This window comes from Syngnathoides biaculeatus, chromosome 13 (genome assembly GCF_019802595.1).
Source record: "Syngnathoides biaculeatus isolate LvHL_M chromosome 13, ASM1980259v1, whole genome shotgun sequence".
In the NCBI taxonomy this organism is placed as follows: domain Eukaryota; kingdom Metazoa; phylum Chordata; class Actinopteri; order Syngnathiformes; family Syngnathidae; genus Syngnathoides; species Syngnathoides biaculeatus.
The window spans coordinates 6,461,944-6,489,813 of NC_084652.1; the positions used below are offsets into that span (position 1 = coordinate 6,461,944).

General features: G+C 44.1%; 2 protein-coding genes and 1 long non-coding RNA gene across 12 annotated transcripts in view; 1 reads left to right on the top strand and 2 right to left on the bottom strand.

The window, feature by feature from the left end:
• Nucleotides 1–627: 627 nt before the first annotated feature.
• Nucleotides 628–27,291, top strand: LOC133510365 (uncharacterized). Its single transcript, XR_009797585.1, has 3 exons — nucleotides 628–848; nucleotides 5,593–5,751; nucleotides 26,861–27,291. It is a non-coding gene; the product is annotated as an uncharacterized LOC133510365 (long non-coding RNA).
• On the bottom strand, nucleotides 10,908–20,438 carry LOC133510364 (neurturin-like). Its single transcript, XM_061838184.1, has 3 exons — nucleotides 19,987–20,438; nucleotides 12,024–12,315; nucleotides 10,908–11,338 (listed from the first exon to the last, which is right to left on the bottom strand). Exons 2-3 carry the CDS (start codon nucleotides 12,286–12,288, stop codon nucleotides 10,908–10,910), a joined length of 696 nt encoding a protein of 231 aa, XP_061694168.1. The 5' UTR covers nucleotides 12,289–12,315; nucleotides 19,987–20,438.
• Nucleotides 26,476–27,870, bottom strand: part of LOC133510363 (receptor-type tyrosine-protein phosphatase F-like) — a 419,886-nt gene continuing 418,491 nt past the window's right edge. For all 10 annotated transcript variants that reach the window (XM_061838181.1, XM_061838180.1, XM_061838176.1 and 7 more), the window contains one exon: nucleotides 26,476–27,813. In XM_061838181.1, the coding sequence (XP_061694165.1) occupies nucleotides 27,745–27,813 (69 nt within the window). In that variant the 3' untranslated portion in view covers nucleotides 26,476–27,744. The remainder of the gene's footprint in view (nucleotides 27,814–27,870) is intronic.

Genomic DNA, 27,870 nt, shown 5'->3' on the forward strand with positions numbered 1-27,870 from the left:
GTCGAGCGACAATTCCATTTCCCTGTCAGATTGATTTAAGGCTCACGACTTGACTAAAAGCCAAATCCCGCGCTGGCTTTTTGGGGAGGGTCAAATGTTAAGTCATGTGTTTTTTATAATGATGTAAAATGTAGTCTGTGTTGTGTTGTGAGGGCGCATACCTCCCAATTCTGCTCAGTCAACCTCCCTTCAGTTACATTGTTGGTGACGGCCTGGAACGAATTAGCATCAAAAACTGTATTTGTTGTTTTCGAGATGTTTCGGCAACACAAAAGGAAAAAAAAAACAAAACAAAAAAACGCCAAGGGACAATACAAGTGGACATGAAGCGGAACGATCCACGTTGACGGAGTGAAAATGTCTGTCCTGATGTGCGCCCTTTATTGGAATAGCCTCAAAGACGGCGGGACTTCAAAACCGGGCCACAGAGGCTCCTCTGTGCCTCAAAGACACGCGACACTCTCGCAGAACGGCTGCCTTTGTTTTCCGAGATGAGAAACGTCGTAACAAAACCTCCTTTCTGCATCTTAAACCACACGTTTTAGCTGCTAGCTGTACTCTTGTCACCACTGTCACTGATATTTTTGGCTAATCGCTCTCAAAAGCTAGCAGGTTAGCTTAAAAAGATCATCAGGAGTAGATGTTCAATTACATTTTTTTGCCCGTGCTGACTTTTTATGCCTGTTTGCCTAAAGGGAAACCAACAATCATAAAAATTTTGAACCTCACAACTTCAAAACTTCAGGCATATCAGGGGCAAAAATACAACAATGGGTCCTACCATCAAAATGGCCGACTTCTTGGGGCATTAATCGCCTGTTTGGTGGCTGTGAGAAAACATTCCACAGGTAAGTTAGAAAGATTTTATATGACACTGATCAAGTTTGTTTGTAAAGGTTTTTTTTTTTTTATTTTCTGATGAGTTTAAATTCACTTGTACAAACTTGTTTATGGTTGTTCACTGTTCACTATCTGCTTCACCTTTATAGGCTCACGGTTTTTCGCGAAAAAGAGATATAATTATTTTCCCAAACTTCATCAGTCGATAAGCAAGAAAACACACCTTCTGTGAAAGTTTTGATGAATTTCCTAATACAGAACTCTGCAAATTGAATTTGAATTTCAAATGCGAGGAAACAAGTTAAAAATTTTCCATCTGAAATAGGACATCGCAGAGACAACAAATGAACAATGCGTTTAGCATGTATTTTTTCCCAGTGTGAGTCCTTATTTCCAAAAATATATCTAACTAGTTGACTTAAAATGTAATGTTTTTATGGAAAAAAATGCTCGTTTTTTTTTTTTTTTGCTATATTATGATGATAGTGCTTCATAGTGTATTTCGGGAAAAGTTAGCATGTCATGGAAATCGCGCCCTAAGTAATATGCAAGGTTTCTTGTTAGTCACGGTCTTCGATGTATTTCCTTTGCACGTCGCCTTTTTTTTGGCTTACCAAGTCGAATTAAAAATCCTTCATCTTACCAGAACTGAAAAAATGTCAAACTCACACGACCAGTTTTAATTCTACATGCCAAACTTTGAGGAAAAACCTCGCCGTAATCCAACCTGTAAGTCACGTTCTCCGCACGTTTTGGGAGTACCAACATGGCGGCCAGTGGTTTCAACCAATCGACACACTGCTGGATGTGTATGCGCTATCCAGTCTTTTTTTTTTTTTTTTTTAAGATCAGTATCAGGCATGAAAAAAGTTTTGTGGGTGCACTCATGATGGGCATATCTTCCAAATTTCATGTTGCTGAGTGAAACTCGCATCAGGACTGAATTCCATTGATAGACCAAATGTAAATTTTCCCCAAAATGGCGGAGCTGCCGTACATTTTTCGAGAATGTATTCTTGATATATATATTTTTTTATTTTATTGATTTGTGATGTAGACACACCTTGTGAGTTTTGTGTTGCTAAATGAAAATACAGTCTTCAAACCAACATTTTATGTCGTTCAGGTTCATGATTATTATTCTTTTTTTTGTATTCAAGATGGCCACGCATAGCAAATGTCATGTTTCTTCAAACCAACCTTTTATGTCTTCAGGTTTATTATTATTATTATTTTTGTATTCAAGATGGCCACATAGAGCAAATTTTGTGTTTTTAAGATTAACAACAATTTTGGTGCTGAATTCGTACAGGAAGGCTACTAAGTGTACAAAAGAAGCTAAAATAGTGTCTTGAAACCAAAATTTTCAGGTTTATGATTTTTTTGTTGTTTTTGTATTCAAATGGCCACGCATAGCAAATGTCATGTTTCTTCAAACCAACATTTCATGTCTCTCAGGTTTATGATTTTTTTTTTGTATTCAAGATGGCCCTGCATAGCAAACGTCGTGTTTTGAAGAAGAACATAATTTTTGATGCTTCCCTTTGGAAACCTCCCAAGTACGCTTCCAAACGTACTATTTCCACTTCCTGTGGATTTTTGCGCATGCCTTCATTGGACTTTTTTTTTTTTTTTTTAAATGGGCCTCTTCATACCAGGACACACCTAGCAAATTTTATACCCCCCCAACCAGCTCCAACTTTCTTCCCCTATTTTTTTTTTTTTTTTGTCATTAGTCAGGGGCGGTGCTGGCTTCCACTCCAATTTATTGTACTTAATGACAATTCGTTGATAAAAAGTTATGTGATAAGTGTGTGTTGGGAGATAAGATAGAGAGTGGGGTGGGGTGGGGGGGAGACACACACACACCCGTGGGGAGTCATCGCCTGCCTGTGTAAAATGTCTCCCGCGAGTGATGCGTCTGCGAGCTGACGCCTTCTCCCTTAAAAGCCGCGGCGATAAATCCGACAACGTGCAATTACACACCGAGGCTGTAAAGCAGTCACTTCATCCTTACGATTATGTATTATTGTTATTAATATTACAACACTCGCGCCGAGGAGGAACACCTGCTGTGGTTCTCTTGCTCCAGCACACCCCCCCCAAGCCATAAATGCGTTTTTGTGTGTTTGTGTGTATGTCTGCTGTGTTTATTACACGTCTCGCTAGTGCAGTACATAACAAATGTCTTGTTTATGCAAAAGTATTTGTCGTGTGTATCGAAGACGTTCCGCTGGGATTCGGCGGCAACGAATGAACCTTAAGCGTCCCCCCCACCCGACCATTTTCATTCCCTGTTCAGGCTCCTGGGCGTGCACGAGACCACCCCAGCTGACTTCAGACCAAAGTCCGACGACACCCCGAACTGGTCGCCGGTCAGTCGCAGGGCGCATGTCGACACGGGCAAACATTTGTACTCACGTTCACATCCAAATCCTAGCAAATGTACCACCGCCACCTTAAAAGTGTACATTGGCAAAGTTCTGGCGGTATCAGAGCAGGATGTACCGGTGTTGTTTTCACATCGTCGGCATCGGTCGGCGCTGAGCGGAAATAACTGTTTATCTCCGAGGCAAAAGAAAATCACAGCTGTTATAAACATTTTAATGCTTCTTTTTTTTTTTTTTTTTTGCGCTGCTGAGAGAGACCCACACACAATCTGGAAATGACATAAACAAAAACAAAAAAAAACATGTCTTTGCCGCACTTCTTCCTGTAAGTCAAAGGAGGTGAAATTCTTCACATTGTTGATTTTATTGCAAGTTTGGAGTTGCGATGACAGCGAGGAGGCGGAGACCCGGAAGTCGGATCCGTCCAAGTCCAGCGCTTTGTGGCCCGCAATGGCAGCGGCAGCCCACCTAGTCGGCGTCACGATGACATGACATGACGCGTCACATCCGCATATGTAGATCATGTGATTCTCCAAAATGTCAGCGACAACCTTAAATGATATCTGATGAAAATCTCTTTTAAATTTACAGTACCAATGACATGACCTATCTGATACATTGTTATTTTTAATGAGTGGACTTCCCCTTTATTAAGCATACCCAGCTAGCAAACGCCATACACAACTGCGCCGCATCACGGCTAATGCTAGAGAAGGCCCTCAAATTTCTATATAGCGAGGGAGAGCTGGCGCATGCTGACTGTGTCGCCTAGCACGATTTTAGCCCCCAAAAACCAGGACTACTGAAATGGTTAAAAAAATTATAGAATTGAATGCCATGTTTCCACAATTTGCACATTTTCACCAATTGTCTTCAAACATATATTTGGAAACACATTTCTGACTTGACTTCACCTTCTGGTAGCAAACATATACTGTACAAAAAAACAAACAGATGAATCCACGGGTTGCCATGCCAACTGATCCGTACACGCGGCATTCGGCGTGGCGCATTTCCATCGACGCTTTCTCGGAATGTGAGAGGAATTGTTGATCGCAATTACATTTTCCTGTTTTGACACGTCCAAATATTTGCAAAGGGGAACATTCAGGACGGGAGACGTGCGGGTCTCGCTTTTGCAGCGGCAGCGCGTTTTCGTGCGCGGCAAACACGCCCAAAAAGTCAAACCGAGTTCACGCTTGAATCCTAACGTGCGCGGTGATATTTTTTGGTGGCGTCGTTTGACCGTCATTCGTACGAGTCGCCTTTATTCAATTCGAACAAACGTTTTGAGGAAGAAGAAGAAAAAATTGCAATGATGAAACTGCGGTTTGCCAATTTGTCCACGACGTAGATCGACTAAATCAACTGCGGTTGCATCCACATGGGTGTGGGGGAGGAATCTGCCGCCTTCGTAACTTCTCTTAGCAAACTTTTTTCTTTAAAATGTCACTTTCATGCATGTATTGATGTAGAAATGAAGTAAAACAATAAGCTAGGTCAAAAATATGTTCTGAAAATAATCATTTTAGTTTTAGTTTTTTTTTTAGTTGCCACTAAAGGGACATTGAAAAAAAAACTGGTTTCTCATTGTAATGAAAAACTTTCTCAATGTAATGAGAAACTTTCTCATTGTAATGAGTAGGTAGTGTATTGCATGTGAGCATGTATAAAAGACCCTTATTCCTTATTCAGGAAGCTACCGCTAACAGGTAAATAAGCTACGACTACCTGAACGCAGGAAGCTACCACTAGCAGGTAAATAAGCTTCGACCCATAGGGAGATGTTTTTCGACACTCTAATTGTCATGAGTAACTTACTCATGAGTTACAATGAGTAACTTACTCATGAGTAACTTACTCATTACAATGAGTAAGTTACTCATTACAATGAAAAAGTTATTCATTACAATGAAAAAGTTATTCATTACAATGAGTAACTTATTACAACGAGAAAGCAATTTTTTTTTTCAATGTCCCTTTAGGGGCTCCGTATCTTATGTGTGTATAATGCATTTGATATTTTTATATTCTATTTATCAGCATTATTACATTTATACAAGAGATAATTATTTCATATTTGTAAATGTTAATTCTAGAAAGTTAGTTAAGGCAAAAATGAAAAATGGCATAAAATAAATTCTTACAGACTTGAAATATATAAAAAATAATCATTATCATTTTGCATTTTTTGAAACCATATGTGCTAAAATTCTTTGAGTGGATTCCATAATGTACAGGTTTCAAACTCAAGGCCCTGGGCCCACATGTGGCCCACCCACATCATTTTATGTGGCCCAAGAATGAAAAGAATTTGTGTCAACTTCCGTGACTCTTACTAAAATTTGATCTCATTATCCAGGCCGCTTATCCTCATAACCGTTGCAGGAAAGCTGGAGCCTATCCCAGCTAGCTTTGGGCAAGAGGCGGACTACACCCTGAACTGGTCGCCAGTCAGTCACAGGACAGATATCTACGTGATCACTTCGCGGGAATCGATCCCACGCTGCCCCTACCAAAGGTAGGCGTGTGTACCACTACACCATTAATGACTATTCTTACTAAAATCTTTCAATTCATTTTTTGTTACCCAGCCCCTTTAACAATAATTATTGAACAAACACATATCCTCAATTTCCAATTACAAAACTACTAGACCTGTCATGAGCAAGGCTCAGGCAGTTCCAGGAGGGGGCGTAGCCGGGCCGCTGCTCTGGGCGGTGTCATCTCTGACTCAAGGTCACAGCTGTTTCGTATGAGGCACTGGGATTAGACCGAGTATTTAAGTTGGAGTTTTGTCACTGGATTCACTGCATCCCGGGTTACTCCGCTACTTAGCATCATAGTCATCGAACCCTGTTTCTCATTTTTTGGATCCTGCTTTCTTGGACTGTGTAATTGTGCAACTCTTTAGTTAAGAAATAAACCCACTGAACATTATGCCTTTGCCTGAGAGTCCTGCATTTGGGTCCGCCTCCGCACCGCTGGGATGTGACAAGTCCTGTATATATGTTACAGTGATAACAGTGATGTGATAACATGAATGCGGTTTCACAGTCATAACAAGGGGAAAATCGTACCAACAGTGTGGTCCGTGGTAAAAACAAGTTGGAAGTCCTTGCCGTAGAGTATCAAGTTTAGGAGGAATGAGCACGCCGAAGGTTACCTGTGAATCGATGTTTATTCAGCAGTCAGTATAGAATGGTAATAAACATTGTTTTGGCACAGTTGCTTCATGAGAACAAGCCGCCCATGTGTGTGTGTCTGTGTGTGTGTGTGTGTGTGTGTGTGCATGCACATAAACTAAATAAATACGCAGAACCATAATTTACTTCCCGAATAAATACACATCAACTACAATAACGATGCACTGCCCGTTTAAAAACACAAAAACACACAAGAGGGTGGAAAGTGGCGCTTTGCCTTTTTTTTTTTTTTCCTTTTAAAAGCCGAGCGGCCCAGTGACGGGCGCTTGGATGGCGGCAGGAATTTTGGGGATGAGTGCAAACAACGGTTCGGATTACCTCAAAGGTCCGCTGGTGTAAACGTCTGCAAATTGCATCCAGGACTTTTGCAATCAGTCGGATACTTGAGACGCCTTCGTTGGAAATTCATTACGAGTGTTTTGGCAATTCTGCTGTGGAAGGATAATTAAAGTGTTTGCTTTGGGGGAAAAGTATACATCCATCCATTTTCTGAGCCGCTTATCCTCACGACGGTCGGGGGAGTGCCGGAACCAATCGTTGGGCTCACAGAGATGGACAGCAGTCATACTCACAATCACGTTGGGGGGCAATTTAGAGTTTTTGGGATGTGGGAGGAAACCGGCGTGCCCGGAGAAGAACCAAAGCATGCACTGGGAGAACATGCAAACTCCACGCAGGCGAGGCTGGGATTTGAACCCCGGTCCTCAGAACTGTGAGGCCGATGCCCTACAGCTGCACCACCGTGCCGCCAAAAGTATGCAATATTTTTTTTGAAAGGCATTTTTATGGGTGGGGACTCAAGAGGCGAGGAAGCTATTGTGTGGGCCTCATCCTGGCTGCAATTGTAAAAAACCTCAGAGGGTGTTATAAAAACATCAAACCCACAAATGGTCCAATTACATAATGAGAAACATTTCTTCCATTGTTGCATTTGTACACGTAGCACGCCCCTTCTTGGTTGACTTTCGAAGTGTTAGGGGTTGGGATTCGGGTGGGGTTAGGGCTAGCGATGCGTCTCAAAACGACTGAACCGGACCATCGTGGAAAATAATACGGTTGGCGATTCACACTTGGGTATCAGGCGAGTGCACCCCACGCGCAACCTGCTGCAAATCCGAGTGTTTTTATGGGGAAACCCCATTTTAAAGCACCACCTCAACTGTACTCTATGGCAACGTGCTTCTTCCTTGACAATTGCACCATGTTTTTGTGGTTCAATAAACAAATAGACAAAAGAACTTCATGCTTCAAATCGTGATCCACGGTCGTAGTTTTCCATTACGGCGCGCCCGTGGCCGGTCTTCAGCAAAGAGTCGCCACTTGTAAACATTTTTTCACGATGGTCCACTTTGCCACGTTGCTTGCCGTGCGGCGGGCTTTCGAGTTTAGTTAGGGTGGAGGTTTGGGTTAGGAATAAGCGTTACGGTTCGGCGTCAAGGGTCAGGTTAGGATTAGGATTGGAAAATAGTGGGTGAAATGAAAAAAATTTAAAGGTTCGGGAGTTTTTGGGAGGGGCTCAGTGTCAAGCCGCTACTCCTCCGCATTGAGAGGACCCAGATGAGGTGGCTGGGGCGTCTGATTCGGATGCCTCCGGACGCCTCCCTGGTGAGGTGTTCCGGGCATGAGACCCCGAGGACGACCCAGGACACGCTGGAGAGACTATGTCTCTCTCGGCTGTCTTGGGAACGCCTCGGGATCCCTCCGGAAGAGCTGGAAGCAGTGGCTGGGGAAAGGGAAGTCTGGGTATAATTGCTAAAGCTACTTCCCCCGCGACCCGGCCTGGAAAAGCGGTAGATAGTGGATGGATGGATGGATGGATTGATAGATGGATGGATGGAGTTTTGGTTTTGAAAACCTCGTGTGTTCTTGAACGCATACTTGAAGGTGGAAGCGGAATGTCGTAGTCATCTACACAAAAGACAATAAATAACAGTGGACTCGAATAGAATATAGCTATAGAATTCATCAGTAATACACGTTTTCTTTCCTGTGTAATAACACTGCGAATAATTATCATGCGTGGAGCAAAGCAATAAACCATACAGTTCCCCACGGATGATATTACGACGAGCTCAATGGTAAAATTTATGGCTTTAATATCACTTATAAGGTGACTTAGCGTCGATTTTGCGATTATGTCATCTGGAGGACTGCGGGCGTCTGACGCAGGCGCGATTGGAACGGCCACAAAATTCCCGTGGAACAAAAACAAATGAAACCAAAATAGCGGGGCAACATTTCCAGACAACGCTCGCGTGCAGCGGGATTCGTAAGAACAGGCGGCAAATTGGGACAACACAAACCAAAGCAAACATTCGGTCGGTACAGGAGGAAGATAACAAGTCTGGACAGCATCTTTCTTTCACGACTCCTCGCCCTCGCTCGTTTTTTTTTTCCTCCCCCCCGAGTTATTCTTTTAATTGTTGCCAAGCGAATGAGTCACGCGCTCGTAAAGGGGAGGCCCCGATTGTTTTAATTGTTTCTGCGGCGCATTCCTCGGATGTCATCTGCACTTTAAATCCTCTTTGCAGTTTAGCGCGATGATGAGTGTCAAAAAGATACGAGTCGCTTGTACCAGCAAGTTGTATTACTTTGTTTACATAAGATTCAAATAATATTTTGACAACGTTGGGTTTCGCGTGGATGATATTGTTCAAAACCAAAAGATATGGTACTTGCCCGGTTAAAGAAATCAAATAATTTGAGCGACAAGCGAGAATCCCCCAAAAATGATTTGGCCTTTGAATCAGATATGATTCAAAATCACTAAATTAGTGCTTGTATTAAAAAAAGGAACGAGTGGTAATGAGAAAAAGTTGACTCTATCTTTCGAACCCGACGTGTACCAGATCGGACATTGCCCGGAATCTTTATGGAACTTGGTCAGAAAACTGTTTCAAATGGTCATGGTGTCATTTCCACTCGGACAAAACAAGCTCCAAAAAGACAGATGATCATTTTTAAAAGGCAAATTTTGCAAAACGGGAAAATGATATTTGCTGAAAAATCAATCGGATACTTGGTTTTATAAAGAAAATGAATTGTAACTTTATCCCGAGTATGATATTGAGGAAAAATTAAGGCTATTCTTCATTAGACTTTGCTTTATTTTATTATTATTATTTATTATTTCATTAGACTTTTCATTAGAATACATGTGCGTGAATGAGAGGGGGAGGAGGAGGAAGAGTGAAGCTCCAGGGAGAAGAGATGGCGAGGGTGGGCGACTTCAAATACTTGGGGTCAACAATCCTGAGCAATGGTGAGTGTGGTAAGGAAGTGAAGAAACGGCTCCAAGCGGGTTGGAACAGTTGGCGGAAGGTGTCTGGTGTTCCATGTGAAAGAAAAATCTGCGCAAGGATGAAGGGCAAAGTTTATAAAACAGTGGTGAGGCCGGCCATGATGGACGGATTAGAGACAGAAGCAGAACTGGAGGTGGCAGAAATGAAGATGTTGAGGTTCGCGCTTGGGGTGAACAGGTCGGATAGGATTAGAAATGAGCTCATTAGAGGGACAGCCAAAGTTGGAGGTTTTGGAGACGAGGTTAGAGAGAGCGGACTTCAATGGTTTGAACATGTTCAGAGGCGAGAGATTAAGTATATTGGTAGATGGGTGCTGAGGATGGAGTTGCCAGGCAAACGAGGGAGAGGAAGACCAAAGAAAAGGTTGATGGAGGATGCACGAGATAGGCTTAGATGGAAAAACGGGACAAGCCGAAAGAAAAAGAAGAAGATTCTTCATTAGACTAACACAACGTAATCCTGGTAGGCACGTTGCAAAAATTGGCCGAAAATGGTGTAAAGTGAAAATGTTGAATAGGAAGATGATTTTTTTTTGAAAGAGTTCTTATATCAGATGGTTTGATTTCGAGTTCCTGACCTTTTTGTCGTGTATGTGAAATTACTAAAGTGTTTCTTTCGAGCTTGTTTGTTGATTTGTGGAGAGCAAAAGTCTATAAAAAGAAACCGATGTCTGGTGAAGATGTGGTTTCCTCTGTCATCTTGTGTCTTGTGTTATTCACAAAAACAATAGTAAAAAAAAAAACTCGTGACTTAACAAAGACCTGCTGTTCGCATTGTGTGTCGTCCAAATCTGCTAGCGCTTTTGGGCCTCCTCGGGGGGGGGCCGGCGTCGCTAAAGATATTCGGGTTGTGGTCGGAGAGCGACGCGTCGTGACGACGTCGGACTGCTCGGGCCGTGACTCGGCGTGAGTCACGCCGTACTACGGCAACAAATCACGCGCGTCATGCCGCTACGTAGATGTGACGCCATTGTTTACAGTGTTACTACACAGATAGAAAAGATTATACAAAAAAAAGCCGGCGGGAGTCACTGTCTGTCCAGGTGTCGGTTGACTTGTTATCCTTCTGAAGATATTCCTGATCTTGGGTTTATATTCCGTACTTTTCCATGTTGGAAGATCTTAGAGCAGCATGAAAGAAGTGATTCTTAGCCCGGGGTGGGGGGTGGGTCATACGCAGCCGCAGTTCTTGGCCGAAATGTTCTGTATGGTGTGGTAGCGGCTCCGGTTGTCCAAGAAGGAGAATTCTTTCTCGAAGGCGGTGGGCCGGCAGCAGGGGCCTTTGCCCACTTTGTCCTTGCGGCCCTTCTTCCGGAAGCCTGTCCTCATCATGTGCTCCATGGCGACGTCGTAGTTGCGCCTGTGCGCCGCGCACTTGCCGCTGCAGTAGCGCAGCATCACCGTCTCGTCGCTGTCGTAGCCCAGGCCCAGCTCGCTCACCGTCAGCTCCAGCTCCCTCACCGAGCACGGCTTTGCCCGCCGGGCTCTTTTAGTCCTTCGGCTCTGGCTTTGATCGCGGCTCCTCCGCCTCCTCCCGTCCAGTAAAGTCCCCACCACGTGCTGAAGCTCGCCCTCGGTGAAGCTCTGGAACATCATGGTTACTGGAAAGAAAATGCCAGAAGGAAAGCGCGGTCGTGGGATTGACTGCAAACAGAACAAGACCTGGTTGGTGTCAGGTAGTTTTGCTTTTGGGGAGGATTGGGGTTTATCTAGGTTGTGATTTATGTTAAAAGTCGGGTCTATAGGGTTGGGACTTGGGTTATGTCACGCTAAGGTTGGGGTTTGGATTCGAGTCAGTGGTATCGGGGAAATGTGTTGTGCCAAATTTGAATTGTAATTCTTTTTCATCAGCCTTCTGTTTGGCGAAACCGGTACACCGCCGCTGACTACCGCCTCGGTGTGGAAAGTTTGTCATAAAAGCATCTTGTGTAGAAGTTAGCGAAGGCGGCATAAAATGCAAACTATGAGGCGTTAATTGCCTGCAGATTATTGTGAGGCATTAAAACCTGCTGCAACGTGCTGCGCCGCAACTGCTTGTGGCGTGACGTCATGTAGCTTAGCGTTCACATATTTATTCACCTCATCTCATGGGGTTAAAGTCGGTTTTACGCTAGTTCAGGATATGCTGGAGTTGTGGTCAGGGTTTGGATTATGTGGAAGGTTAAGGATTAGGTTGTGGTTTAGTCGGCTTGAACAGTTTTATACGCCGACTAACGCATCAGCGTTAACAGTTAGCATGATGCTGATGCTCACGAAGGTGGTGGTGGTGGGGTGGGGGGGTCTTACACTCTGAGAGTAGCGAGTTCATGTTGTCTGCTGAGCGCGTCCGCCGATGAAGACCCTCGTTCCAGGTGGTCGTGGGCAAGGAGGAGGATCCCGAGGAGGACGAGTGCCGTGAGGAGGAGGAGGAGGAGGAAGAATATGAGGCCCGGTGTGTGCTCTTTGGTTTGGGGGGTCCCGTGGCGGTGGTGCTCATGTTTCTAACGAGGATGACAGACAGGGCGGCGCCACAGAGAATGAAGGCAAAAGTAGCACTTTTCCATAACTTCATTTTAGAATGTGGAGGAGCATTGAGACACTGGCAAGAGAAGAAGAAGAAGAAGAAGAAGACATGACAATGTCACACGTGTGTCAAATCAAGGCAAACACAAAAGGCTTTACAAAATGCCGTATAGCTGTACCGGTATGTTTTCTCTATTTCCGAACATTTGTGAAACTTAAGCATAGATAATCGCAGAAAACGTCTTTTTATACACATTCACACTCCACAAACATTAAATAATCTAGAAAGAAAAAAAATTCATATACATGAGAAAAGGTCAGGAACCCGAAATCACAGGACATCAAAATTTCCCTTCTTGGATTGGTGGTAGGGTTTGGGTCACAGTTGCTATGGATTTGGGTAAAATTAAATTTGAACTTGGTCTTGTGATTTGGGTTTGGTTGAGTGATGGTGTCTTTGAGGTTGGTGTTTGGGTTTGGGTGGGATTACAGTGGGGTTTGGTTTTTTTATTTGGGTTATGATTTAGTTAACATTGGATTAGGGAAGTGTTAAGGTTGGGCCAGATAAGGTCAGTATTGGGGACAGGTTTTGGGTTGGTTTTAGATTCAATCAGACTAGGGATCAGGTTAGTATTTGGGTTAGGTTAGGTTAGGTTAGGTTAGTCTTTGTCTTTGGGTTTGAGTGGAATCTAAATTAGGTTAGGGTTTGAGTCATGTTTTGGGGTTAGGGTAGCGTAGGGTACCGCTTGGACAAGTGATTGGATATGAGTTGCGTCAGCGAGACAGTTTGGTGATAGAATTCCACTTTTACTTCCCGGTTTCCCTCTCAAGCTAACTTGTTGACGTTTGGGAATGTAGCGAGTGTGTCACCCAGCATTTCAATTACACCCGAGTGGGAGGATGAACAAAATGCAGGCAATATTTCATAAACCTTTAAGCCCAGAGGCTTCGTACATACATAGACATGTGAAACTTTTTTTTTAAAATGTATTTTTACTTAGTGCCGGAGAAAAACGTCCCTAAATGCAAAAGCGCTTTCTTTCCTCTCTCTCCTCCCTCTCCTTCAAACTCAACTTTACCATCCTTTCAAAATCGCCGCCTATGTTTTGTGAACTTATGGTCTCACATTTTTCTCGTCATGTCACTTGCAAAAAAATAATAAAATAAAAGATGAAAAAAAAATCATTTCCCTCGAGCCGGAAATAAGTTAACTGTCTGTCAGTGTCTAACGGCAAATCCAGACTGGCCCTTAAAGTGTTTTGCCAGACTGGATTGTGTTCACACATGTCTGTGTAACGCACAGTTTCACAACATACATGCGCAAAGTTGCCATCGAAGCAATATAATATATTGTAAATAATATAATATCTCTATACATAATTATTTGGGGGATGGTCCCTCTAATGGGCTAGCCTGTCAGGACACCTTGCATTAGCATTGATGCTAATATTCAATGTTGTTGGTTCATTCACGTTTTCTATGTATGGATGACTTAAATATGATTCTTTATGCTCATTTATTCACAAAATTATTATTTGTTTTTTAACCAGTAAACAAACAAAAACCAAAACCTAAAAATTACATTTATTAAATTAATTAGTTAATCTATGCAATCATTAATTGGATAAATGGGACATTTATTGAAAATATTTGAAATTGTTATTATTTGAATTAAAAGTTTAAAAAATTGAGAAAAAAATGCTGAATAACATTTCATCAATATTTTTTTAATTGATTGTCATTACATTATTTGCGAAATTGTGTTGAAAATAACCAACCGCTCTGAGTTCGACAAAGTTCGATAAAACCCGAGAGCAGGTGTACCCGACAGCGTTTTCTACGGGAATAAAAGACGACGGACCGAGACACAGACGAGCGCTCGGCTTCCGTAAAACTGCCGCAGACGAGGACGGACGAACCCCGGGAGGGGACGGAGAGGAAGCAGCAGGAAAAGTCATCGGCAAACAAAATAAAAGAGGCCGACGAGACCCTCGGAAAAGAAAAAAAACCGCCTCCTAGGATCGCTTAGCGTGTTTGTAGCCCACCGTGAAACATCAGCCAAGAATTATCGCAATGCCAACACGATTCTCGACGGTTAGTCGGAGCTCCGATGCAAATAACAAATACTTTCATCCATCATCAGATTTCGGGTATATATTCAATTAATTTAAAAAACAAAACTTGTACACAAAAAATGCGAACACTTGGAAAAAAATAACCTTGTGTATATATATATATATATATATATATATATATATATATACGTGTGTATAATACGAGACAAAATATTAAAATACTTTTGACAAAGACAAATAGAGTTATGCCTCGGTTCTTGACCACAATCCGTTCCAGAAAACGGTTCGAGAAGTGATTTGTTGAAAAACCGAATCGATGTTTCCCATTACAATGAATGGAAATAGAAATAATGCGTTCCAAGCCTAAAAAAATTGGGATTTTTAAAGATTTTTTTTTTATCTTTTCCTGATAATAAACTGCATAGTAGAAATACATGTATAGTTTAGATACTTTATATAATAAAATAATTTAAGAAATAGATTTGTTTTTTTCCTGAAAATCTATGCTTTACTAGTAGAGTACGCTAGGCTGGGAGTGCGCTGAGAAACAAAAAAATCTCAAAATTTTTGTCCAAAAGCTGATTTGTTCAAAAACGGGGATGTTTGAGAACAGAGACTTTCATAATTTAATTTAAAATTAAACATTTTTTAAATAAATTTTATTAATTGTATTTTTAGCTCCTTTGTATATAAAAATGCAGACTAAATATTTTTTCTTTAGAAAAATACTGTATTGTTTTATTAGTCTTAAAAACAAACAAAAAAACCTAAATATCTTACTGTAGAAAAATATTTTGAAAAACCTTAATGCACAAAAATAATGGATCCAAAAGTTATAAATGTATTACTTAAATATTTTCAACACACGAAAACATAAAATATAATATATTAAACATGTATACATTAACAAAGTATTTTTCATATATTAGTATATTAAAACATTTTACCGCTGTACATTTTATGTGAAGAAAATGTGCTACACATATAGTTTTTTTTAAATCAAAGAAAAATATTAATACAGCATTTGATCATTTCGAAATAGTAAAAATAAATACTTTCCATGAAAAGAAAACAAAAATCACAGTTTTTCTCCACAACAAAAAGGTAAATACTTTCAGTTAAGAAAAATATTTGTATGATTTTCTCCCCCACGCTCCATTGAAACAACGACACTTTTCTTTTCTGGTTTCCTGGACCAGGACAAGTCATGCGGTCCTTCAGCCTCTCATAGGCATCCACTCGGAACGCCGGTCGACAAGTCCCTCGCAAACGCACTCAAGCGTGAAACGAGCGCGCAAATCTAAATAAAGTCCTCGATTCATATCTTGCAGACGGCGTTTTGGCCAGACGACAACATCCCCCGCCCCCCCGCGCTCACACGCGACTTCCGAGGTCGTCCTTTTTCTTTGCCCATTCCGCCGCCATTCTTTATGCATGAGGCGTTTACGGCACCGCAAAAAAGGAGCCCTCGGGCCTTCCTGTTGGGGGGGGGACACTCAAAGATGCTATTATCTCGTGGACGCGCAATCAACGAAGAATAATTGGGCGAGCGCCGAGCCGCCTGGAGGAAGATGAAGCACGGATGTGGTACGAAGATGCTTGCGAAGGTCGGGCATGAAGCGATTCTTTGTGTGGAGGGCATACCGCCATGTTTTTTTTTTTTTTTTTAAATGACATTGACCCCTCCCGGGGTCTTGTGACGTGACCGCAAAGTCAGACACCGCACGCTCTCCGTCGCATAACACCTTGTAATCTGTTTTACATAACAGTTCTTGATATGAGAGCTGGGGAAGCGCCGGGCGTGAGCGCGGCGTGCACTTTGAACGCAATCAAGATGAGGCCGATCGCGATTGCGAGACCGGAGGTCGGCACCTACTGTGTGTCGCGGCGGGGTGGGTGGGGGGTGGGGGTCAAAAAGTGGGGTCCCGGCAGGAGGCGTGGTCTTTCTCGCCTTTGGCCTCCCGAGTCAGCGGCAGGTGGGCCCGCGGCCAGGAGCGGAGTGCTCGCAGAGGTAACAGGGACATATTCCAAAGATCAGGGCGGGATTAGCACTAATGCCTGCTGTCGGCTTTATCTGCGGTCACGTGGGGGAACACCTGGCCGCAGGGACCAGGCCTTTCTTTTATGTATGCGAGTATGCGAGTGGGCGTCCTAATCCGGCGCACAAATTCAACTCCACCGGTGGAGCGATAACAACTTCTTACAAGACCTTTTCCACACACACAAAGGGAAATACCTCAGCGGGTCTAGGGACGGGCCCTCAAATAAAGCAGATACGCCGAGAGAGGATTGGCTGTTCTAAAAAAAGCCTCGCTACTAAAACGAAAGCTCGGGCGGTTTGGCAAGCAGATCACGCGCTTTGATAATTAGCCAGCGAGGCAAAATTCAAGCGGGAGGCGCCTCGACGGGTCTGCAGCGGAATCTTTGGGTGCGTCGGAATTTGTGAATTAAAATTTTCAGAGTCCCAACAATCTGGTTTCTCACATGACTAAAAGAAATGTTCAAGTGCTGAATGGGTCCGGAGCACTTTGGCGCATCAGAGTTTAGGACAAATGCAACTTCCAAACCCAGCGAAAAGTTGACTCCTCGCCTTTCGATGTGGTTCTTTGCCACGTCTGAAGAGTAAACAGCCAAACACGGTGATGGGTCTGGAGCCATCCCCTTTGGTACCCAGTGACGGGTCTGGACGCGCCCACTTTGGCATCCAGGGATGGTCTGGAGCCATCCACTTTGTCAGCCAGCGACGCATCTGTAGTCACCCACTTTTCCACCCAGTTATTGGTCTGGAGCCACCCACCTTTGTCACCCAGCAGTGGGTCTGGAGTCACCCACTTTTCTACCCAGCAACGGGTCTGGAGTCACCCCCTTTTCCACCTAGTGACAGGTCTGCAACCACCCACTTTGGCACCCCGCTGGCTTTGGAGCCACTCACTTTGCAACCCAGCAATGGGTCTGGACCCGCTTACTTTGGCACCCAGTGACGGTTCTGGAGCCATCCACTTTGGTACACAGCGACGGGTCTTTAGTCACCCACTTTTCCACCCAGCGACGAGTCTGGAGCCACCCACTTTGCGAACCAGCATTGGGCCTTGACCCGCCCACTTTGGCACCCAGTGATAGTCTGGAGCCACCCACCTTTCCACCCAGTAACTGGTCTGGAGCCACCCACTTTAGCACCCAGTGATGGTCTGGAGCCATCCACTTTGGCACCCAGTGACGGGTTTGGAGTCGCCCACTTTTCCACCCAGTGACGGTTCTAGAGCCACCCCCTTTGCCACACAGTGATAGGTCTCGACCCACCCACTTTGGCACCCAGTGATGATCTGGAGCCATCCACTTTGGCTCCCAGCGACGGGTCTGAAGCCACCCCTTTTGTCACTCAGCGAAGGGTCTGGACCCACCCATTTTGGCACTCAGTGAGGGTCTGGAGCCATCCACTTTGGCAACCAGGGATGGGCCTGGAGCCACCCACTTTGCGACACAGCAATGGGTCTAGACCTGCCCACTTTTCCACCCAGTACTGGTCTGGAGCCATCCACTTCGTCACCCAGCGACAGGTCTCGAGTCATCCACTTTTCCACTCAGTGAAGTGTCTGGAGCCACCCATTTTGCAACCCAGCAACGGGTCTGGACCCGCCCACTTTGGCACCCAGGGATGGTCTGAAGCCATCCACTTTGGCACCCAGCGAGGGGTCTGTAGTCACCCACGTGTCTGGACCCACCCACTTTGGCCCCCAGTGACTCTCTGGAGCCACCCACTTTTCCACCCAGTGACGGGTCTGAAGCCACTCCTTTTGTCACCCAACGATGGGTCTGGAACCATCCACTTTGGCACCTAGCGACGGGTCTGAAGCCAATGAGGCGAGGCCCTTGAGTAAAGTAGGCTGGATTGGCCGTTCTAAATTAAACGGAGGGCTCGAGTCAGCAGTTCTCATGTTCCGACAAGGCTTTTCAGGTCCAGGGAACGAGAATACACGCGCCTCGATGGGTCTGAGAAAGCCCATGTGAGCCCCTTTATGGGCCTGGACCCTTTTATGACGTGCATCCTTGTTGGCGGATGAGTCGAGCTTCCGACCACCTTCCAAATCAGCAGAACGAGGAACTAAAGTCTCCACGGGTCTGGAGAGCAAGGAGGGAAATACACCGACGGGTCTGGAACCGCCCACTTCGGCGGTGACGTGAGGGCCTCAAATAAAAGTGGATATTCCCGGGCCCAGATCAACTGCTCTAAATTAAGACGAGCGCGGGAGTCAGCGGGATGATTAGAACGCGACTGGTGCTGGTTAGCGGTGTGTGCGAGGGGGTTGCCCACGAACGAGATAAAACGTGCGGAGAAAAGCGCTTTTGACGCACAAGTCGGACTGGACCACCACACTGAGCGGCGTTCACAAATCCTCGGCGTGCAAGTGCGAGCAGGCGTGACCCTTGAAAATATGATAACATTTTGCCCGACTGATAACAAAAACAAATCGAAACCGTTTTTTTTTCTGGCAAGCTCCGGAGGAAGTGGGAGCAAGGCAGCGCTCGCCTGCCATTTTTTTCATTTTTTTGCCCTCACACTTGACCTCGTCATCTGTGTTGCAAGTGCGACGATGTGATTGGATGACACTCAATCAAATATAACAATTTCATCGCTTATCCCATTATTGCCGTGAACGTCCCCCCCCAATTTATGCTAAGTTTGATTGAAATGGTATAAATCAATACATTTATTTTATAATTTGACTCCAATTTCTGTGGTTTTCTTCACATTAGCTTGACTTAATATGTTGCATTATGGGCTGCATTTTTTGTGCTATGCAAATTAATATTTTATTCTCTCCAATTTAAATTGCATTTTAGTTTTGATTTATTTTATTTATCTTTTTAAATAGCTTTTGTTATGTTAATCATCTTTTTTAATTACCAATTTTCTACTGAAGTACATAACATTTGGCTGTAATCAGTTCATGGAACAAACGCGCTTGAAATAAATAAATAAAAATGCTCACTTTAATATAAAAAACAATTAAATGCTAAAAATTAATAATTATAATTTTTAGTTTATTTATTATACTATTTGTCTTCATGCATTAGGTTGATTTTTAAAAGTATTTTTTAATGTAAATCAACCAATGATTTGATGATTTTAAATGAAAATAATAATAAATAATGAAATAATAAAAACTTTAATAAATATATATGTAAATAATATATACAGTAAAAAGATATATTTATTTTTTATTCCAAAAAATCTTTATTCATTTGTATGTATAGGGCCAAAAAAAATTGTACATAGTGTCCCTTTATTAAAGATTATTGCATTATAAAACCACTGAATACATCCAAAAATGTAAAACAAAAAAACTGAAATATTTGTATATTAAAATTGGCTACATTGAATGACAAAATTTGGAAGATTTCAATGACAAGACTTAATTTTTTTACACTTCCTTGAAACGGTCACGTGGTTTTGGCACTTGCATGCGCGACCCAAAAATGGTTCCAATGGCCCAAAAGTAATCTCAAACCGCCCTAAAATGAAAAGCGGGCGCGAAAAAGCGGATCACGTCCCGAGCATCGATCGAGGTTCTCTGCCGCGGTGGGAATTAATCCCGGCGCGCGAGACCTAAACGCCTCGGCCGTAATCTTGGCCGCCTTAAGGCCGACAAAAGGAGATGCGGCGTCTTTACCGTTCGGGCCAGCTAATCCAGATTTAGCTGTGTGGCGTTTGTCTCGGGCCCACCTCCGCCGGGAAAGTCCATCACCGCGTCGACCGCCGGGGAACGCGCATCCCGACACGGCTGCGCCCTCCGAAGAGGGAACTGTCCGGACTTGATTCAGGCCCCTTTTTGCGTCTTCTCCTTTTCTTTCTTAGTTCTTTCTTTTTTTTTTTTTAGCTCACTGGTGCTCCCTTTTGGTAAAGATCCAAATCAGCATTCTTGGGACATTCGTGGCGCTCAGAGAGGATCGGGAAGGACATCGTGATCTCGTCCTGGAGATGTCCTCCACAGCTGTGAGAAGGTGGAAGTGGAACGCCGAGCGTCTCTGCTTGCCTTTCCTGCCCCCCCCCAACCCCACAACCCCACCCCCGACCACTCCAACTGTTGCTCCACCTCCTCCTCCTCCTCTTCCTCGGATTACCCCTGACATGATAATCTCCGCCGAGGCCTCGGCTCCTCAAGGATGCTTTGGCCCCGGCGCGTACAAGGGCTTACGTTCACCTTCTGCTCTGCGAGAGCGTCCGGCTCGGATCAGGAGGAGGGGGGCCGGAGGGTCCGCTGCAATCTTTTAAGGGGAATTAGGAAAGTTCACAACCGGTTTAAACGCTACTAAAACCGGCGTAAACCCACTTAGATGAAATTATCACAGCGGAGGCACTCTGTGATAACGGGATCTGCCGAAAAAAGCGCCTCAAAAGGGGGTAACGCTTTTCCTCGTGCAGATGGTCGGGTGTTTTGTCGGAGGGGCGTGAGGAACTAAACGGTCCCAAAGAAGATCCGCGGCCAGGTGGGCAGGGAAGCCGATAAACGGCAATCTGCAGGTCTAAACATTTGCGATGGTCTGCCAGACCGCCGGATGAGTCGATTCGCAGGGATGTCAAATTCAGCACCAAAAGATAGATTCAAACGTCCAACCCTCCCCAAAAATGGGTCTGATCACTTCATAGAAGTCAGGTTTTGGGTTAAGGACTTCAGTTTTTGACACGCTGGCTACCCGTGAGAGGTCTGGACTCAACTTTTGCAATGTCGCAGTCGGCTCCTCACCTTGAAGACGTCGACGGCTCTGGTGCCGCTCACGTTTCTCACGCGTCACGATTCCTCACGGATTGAACGTCGGCAAGTTTCCACGGCTGAATGTTCGCGACGGGCTTGCCGACGTGTAGACTCGCGCGATCGCTCGCTAAGTCATTAATCTTCGGGAATCAGTGACATCGGGGGGCTTGAATCTCTCCCAGCACTCAAACACAGTTTCAACCATCCTACGTTACCCAAAATTGGGTCTGATCGCTTCGCATAAGTCACGTTTTGGGTGAAGGACTTCAGTTTTTTGACACGCTGGCTACCCGTGAGAGGCCTGGACTCAACCTTTGCAATGTCGCAGTTGGATCCTCACCTTGAACAAAGACGCAAGCGCGTCGACGGCTGCGGGGCCGCTCACGTTTCTCACGCGTCACAATTCCTCGCGGCTTGAACGTTGGCGAGTTTCCACGGATAAATGTTCACGACAGACTTGTCGACGCGTAGACTCGCGCGATCTCTCGCTAAGTCATCAATTTTCGGGAATCGGTGACATCGGGGAATCGAATCTCTCCCAGCACGTTACCCAAAAATGTGTCTGGTCGCTTCGCGGGAACAAAATGCTAAAGCAATCAAAGAGTCTGCTCCAGTTTTTTAATGCATCGTCATTCAACTTTGACAGATTTAGTTGATCCTTCACCTTCCCTCAAGACTTCCTATCAAGTCACCTGTACGAGCCATCAAACGCATCGACGGGTCTGGTGCTGCTCACCTTGTTTTGCTTTCACCACTTTGCGAACCAACAAGTTCTATCCTCCCCTCAGCGAATCAGACGTTTATTTTCAAGTCAGGTGACTAACGACGCACACGCCTCAACGGGTCTGCTGCCGGCGCACCTGGAGAGGCAACCGTCGTAACATGCGTTAAACGTTACCACCTTTAACATCAATAATCATCTTCGGGTCAAACTGCAATCAGATGTTCGTTTGTTTTTTTTTTTTGGGGGGGGGGGGGTGGTTGCAGATGGTCGGATGTTATTTTTGTGGGGCGGCGTGTGTAAGAAACAAATCAGTCCCGAAGAAGATCTGGAAACAGGTGGGCAGGGAAGCCGATATACAAAAATCTCCACGTCTAAACATTTGCCAGACGGCGCGATGAGTCACTTTGTGCAGCGGCGTCGGGGTGTTGGAATTCCTCCCAACGCTGAAAAGTTTACAAGACGCTCCAGAAATGTTCGGTGCGTGCGCGATGGAGGTCCTCGCTTTGGCTTTCAACTCTGCAGACGGGAGCTGGGGGGGCGGAGGGGGGCTTACTTCAGGCGAAGTAGGGCTGACGTAGAATAAATCAGGTCAACACTCTCAAAGGAAGCGACTAGTCGGGTCTGGTTAATTCATTTATTCGGCATTAAAAAAAATAGGTAGTCCAGAAGTTGACGGAGAGGAATTTTGGAGTTGGTGAAACGGGAACTCTTCATACGGGGGCAACCGGTTCCCCCGCCGAGGCGGGTTGCGGCTAAATTGATGCTGACTACGGCGCTGAGGGTTTCGGATATTCTTATATGATAGAATCCCGCTCAGACTCTTAAAAGAAGGGACGAGATGGGTCTAATCAGTTGAATTTGGAAACGGCCTGCAGTAAAATTCATATTTGGTGTTTCACAAATAAAGAAACATTTGGTTCTCGATGGATATTTATCATATTTGTATTTATAATAATTTAGACTCTTTCCTGTAACAGAGTCACCAATCGGGTATGATCGATTGATTAATCAGTTTTAAGAAGACGTTACCATGGATTCTTGAAGAAACAACAGCATGCACTACATAACAATAACCAGCAGAGGGCGCCATACTTACGGGTCCTGCTGTTGAAATCTAAAAAAAAAAAAAAAAAAAAAAATCAGGGGGTGCAGGACTTACAGTTGAGGTTAGTTTTAGGCACTTAAACTGTTGAAAGCTGTAAATAGATTTTTGTTGTTGTTGTTGTTGCTTTTTTTTCAAGCAGCCCACCCCTGGCTCCAAGGCAAAACAAATGAAAGTTCCTGCAGTGCGTAAAGTTGAAGCAGAAGCGTGGAAGCTTCTGAAGTATGTCCCGCAATGGATCGGTTGGCTCACAAGACGCGCAAAGACGAGGACGTGTCGCTTCAACCTTACTTGTTACTGTTCACATTGAGCTCCAAACCTCACAGAGCGTTCAATGTTCCACTTTTTTTTTAATTGTTCCATGATCATACCTTTTATGTATTCTTTCAAAACAAAAGCACAGTACAACTACTACAGTAATTTCTGGCCGACAAGCCGCAACTTTTTTCACACGCTTTCCACCCTGCGGTTTATGCGGTGATGCGGTTAATTTGTGCATTTTTTTTTTCTAACAGCCACAAGTGGGCACTCGAGCGGAAAAGGTAAGAATGAGACTGGTGGAATGTATGTGCCGAGGAAGTGACTTTTACTGGCCCTGCTAGCGCTGTGCTAGCATGTTGCTACTGTGTGTGTCTCAGCCATATTTACCGGTAAGTTTTATTTTAACTGGCCCTGCTAGTGTTAGCGCTAGCGTTCTCATGGCGCTAGCGCTGTGCTAGCGTGTCGCTAGCTCCTCACCTTGAACAAAGACGCAAGCGCGTCGACGGCTCTGGTGCCGCTCACATAACACAGGTTACTGGTGTGTTTCAGCCATATTTACCGGTAAGTTTTAACTGGCCCTGTTACTGTTAGCACGGAGCTGGCGTTAGTGCTAGCGTTAGTGCTAGCATTATCACTGCGCTAGTGTTAGCGCAGGGTTAGTGCTAACGTTATCACTGCGCTGTGCTAGCGTCTTGCTCTTGTGTTACTGGCGTGTCTCAGCGATATTTACCGGTTTTAACTGGCCCCGTTACCATTAGCATGTCACTAGTGTTAGCACAAGCGTTAGCACTAGCATTATCACCGTGCTAGCGTTAACGCTAGCATTAGCGGTAGTGTGATGGTACTGTGTTACTGGCGTGTCTCAGCCATATTTACTGGTTTTATTTTAACTGGCCCTGTTACCATTAGCGCAGTGCTAGCGTTAGCTCAGCGCTAGCGTGTTGCTGTTGTGTTACTGCTGTGTCTCAGCGATATTTACCGGTAAATTTTGTTTTAAGCCACCCTGTTAGCGTTAGTCTGATGCAGCGTTAGCCCTACTGTTAGCGCAGCTTTAGTACCAGCGTTAAACTCTCCGTGTACCATCTTTCTTTGTAAATATCTCGTGTTTGAATGTGGGTTTCAATGTGGGCACTTGCGGCTTTCACACAACTGCGGCGTATGTATGTACCAAATGGTATTTCCTTTACAAATTTCACTCGGTGAGGCTTATAACCAGATGCGCTTGTAGGCTGGGAATTACCGTACATAAAACACATGGAACGTGGTTCCCCGGACAAATAAAGATAGCATTCCTTAAATTTCAGAAACAAACATGATGACATGCTCATTTCTTCAAAATGTAACATTAATATGTTCCAGTTGACGATTAGCTCTGAGCCTCAGACACTAGCATAACACAAGCTAACAACAAACCGCGACGTCGGCCACGAGGCCCAGTTCCCGTACTTGGATCGGAGAGGCCCGTCAACTGGTACTATGCAGGCCTTGGGAAGGAAACCGCGTCCCTCATATTCCTCACAGATGTACGAAGGCGGGATTTTCCTCTTGTTCCGGAAAAAAGAAACAAAGAAATGCGGCTGCCGCTAATTCCTGAATCAAGTCCGAGGAGACGATAGGAGCGAGACGCTTGGATGTGTACACAAGAGGGCGCAGCTTGGATTACACAAAGAGCGAAAAGAACAATATTTTAAAAAAAATTACAGTTACAAGTCTGAAGAGCCGAGATTGGAACGCCGCTCCTTGTTTATATCTTGGCGGGAATTTCAAGGAAGCCCTCAATCAGCGTGTACGTAAACACCTCAGACGAGAAGTGTCATTAGCGGGCTGGAATGAAAGCAGCGGCACGTTCCCTGGACGTCTCAGTCTAAACACAAACCGTTGTGACGACGGGAGACAATGGGGCCGTTCCGCTTGGAGCTGCCATTTCAGAACCGAAACCCAAGAAGACAAACATACGAGGTAATTTGCTGGAAAGTTCGACGAATTACTTAAGAGTGCATTTGGCGGGAAGGGAGGCAGGCAGGCAGCCTCGCTGCGTTTACGTGCATGGAAAGTGGAAAGACAGATAAATGTCGCCACCTGCCGTCTGTGGGGAGAAACTGTACGCGACCCGTTGGTCTTTTCAGCATTTTTATCACGGACTGTGCGGGGTCAACGATACACCCCAAAAAATGAAATACAAAAAATGACTCAATACATTAAAAAAAAAAAAATCAATACATATATTTTTAAGAGCAATTCGAAAACGTTTTAAGAGATTGAACCTTTGAAAAAATATATTTTTAGATTTGAAATACATTTTTAAACAAAAAAATGGACAGCCAAAAATAATCTTGTGAATGAAAAGATTTCAAATATTTTCTTAATTTAATATAACAAGTACAACATTTAAATACTGTATTAAAAAATAAAATTCCCCCAAAATGTAATCTTCATGTATTTTAAAAGGTTAAAGAAATTAAGCACTTTGCACTGAATGAAAACATATGAGAAATAAACACATTTTAAAGGAATTAAAAAACTTAAAAAAAAAAAATAAGATCAATTTCTCTTTAAAAGAATTAAAAAAAATCAAACTTAAACTGTTTATAGGAAAAAGTAAATGCTAGCTTAGCTTTTATAATAGGAAACCAAATTTAACAAATAGAAACAATTTAAAGAAAATTTCAAAAGGTCAAAGGAAATTCATATTTTTTTATTATGTATTCAATAAAGTTTCTTCTCTTACTTGATTGTTGGGTTGGGTTGGTCGGTTGTTGTGGTGCCTTGTCTCCTTGACAACGCCTCCTCTCGAACCAACTTCTCGTTTTGGTCCATTCTGGTGTAGCGGTCGCAACCTGCAGAAAAATTGGAACGCCACACCTCCAACTGATGCCGTGTCTTGCATCGGGTGCGTCCGCGACTCCTTTTTCTCCGGTGACTGCTTTAAGTGTCCGATAAGTGGTCTCTGGTGTATTAATAAATCCCTTCTGAAGAAGTCATTGAACACCTCGGATAAATAGTTGGCTGCTTTGTTTCTCCGTGCTGTTCTATGCGGGTTCGCTAGATGATCCCAAACAGTGACCTCCGCGCTAGTAGATGTTGTCCACCTGAACAAATACGTGCCTTCCTTCAAATTTTTCATTTCCTCTTCGAAAATAAACCAAGTGAGGCCAATAAGTGGATCAAACCGGTCAATAATAAAATTGTCCCGGAAGAGAAAGCGTAATCCAGTGTAATTAGCACGTTATTACATTCATTTGGGATTCAAGGCAGCAGAACAATGAGGGAGGTGGGGAAAAAAAAGAAATACAGAACAAATCAAACGGGAAAGTTTTGTACAAAAAACCCCAATTATGTATCTTTATTAACATCAAGGTTTGTTTTTCATTTTTTTAACAACTTGTCATTCGTTAACAGGTTTTCTTTTGCAATTCCAGTTCTTTATCGACAAATAGAAAAAACAGATGTGTGTGTGTGTGTGCGGCACCCCTACATTACGATGCATTCACAAGATTTTCAAATGAACAAAAATAGCACCCCCCCCCAAAAAAAAAAAAACCCTCACCTCCCTATACACCCGCCACCACCACTTTAGGGGCGTGTGCTTGTGACTGCCATGTTGGTGGAGGGGCGTGTGTATGTTTGTGTGTGTGTGGTGATGGGAGGGGGGGTTGTGCTGTGTTAATCGTCCATTTTTTTGTTTGTTTTGTTTTTGCTGACAGAACAGTAGATACGGCAAACGGCGTCTCTCAAGAACAAGGTAAGCTGTGTGTACACCTATGCATCATTGTACATATATATATGTATATATATAATCATATATATATTTATATTTATAGTTCTATTTCTGTATAAAATAAGATCAAGTGTGTGCGCGCGCGTCACGTTTGGGGAGGAATGGTCCATTCTGTACAAAGGCCTTTTTGCAGAAGTAACAACACAAAAAGTCGTGTGCTTTGCTTTTCTGTACACACGTCGTCGTCGTCGTCGTCATCTCCGGGCGTTGCGTAGCGTTCGCCGCTCTGTGCTCGTCCTCAGGGAAATAGCGAGTGAAAAGGCAGTTTTTTTTTCTTCTCTTTTTTTTTCAGATCTGTCATCTTTTTTTCTTTCTTTTGTTGTCATCCCGACTAAATCCCGAGCGCGCGACGACAACGCAGACGATAAACGGCTGGCTCAGAGGAGATTAGCATCTAGCGTCGTTATGCTAAAAAAAATTACCTCTTTCTTTTAAAACAATAATAGAAAAGGAAAAAAAAAATCATTAAAAAATGTGAAAAATTAGCGATTATGAAAATAAAAGCACTGGAGCAAGGTTAAGATGCAATGTTAAAAAAAGTAGGCTAAACAATAATTGTAAAAAAAAAAAAAAAAAAGAGTGGCGGTACCGCTAGACGGGGGGCAGGTGGCGCTGGCGACTGTACAAGACTTAAAAGCACACAAAAAAGTCACATGGTTGGTTCCATCCTTCGCGTTGGCGCCTCCCCCGCAGTGACACGGACGAGTGCTGCTGTTTTGTTTTGATTTTTTTTTTCCTTCCCGGGGCGTACGGTGGCTGAGATGGGACACTTGGCACACTCCTGAGAGGCTCCGCCCTCGGCGCCTGCGGTTACGTTGCATAGTGGTCGAAGCTCCCCAGGTACTCCAGAGCGGCCCGGTAGCACAGCTGGTACTGGTCCTGTCGCACAGACACGCTCGAGTCCATTTTCATGCTTCAAGAGAAAAAAAGAACTTG

Bases quoted from the DNA above. Each gene is read 5' to 3' on its own strand.
- LOC133510364 (XM_061838184.1), bottom strand. From the start codon at position 12,288: ATGAAGTTATGGAAAAGTGCTACTTTTGCCTTCATTCTCTGTGGCGCC. The intron at 11,339-12,023 runs GTAAGACCCCCC...TTTTCTTTCCAG, and splicing joins GAACTCGCTACTCTCAGAGT to TAACCATGATGTTCCAGAGC.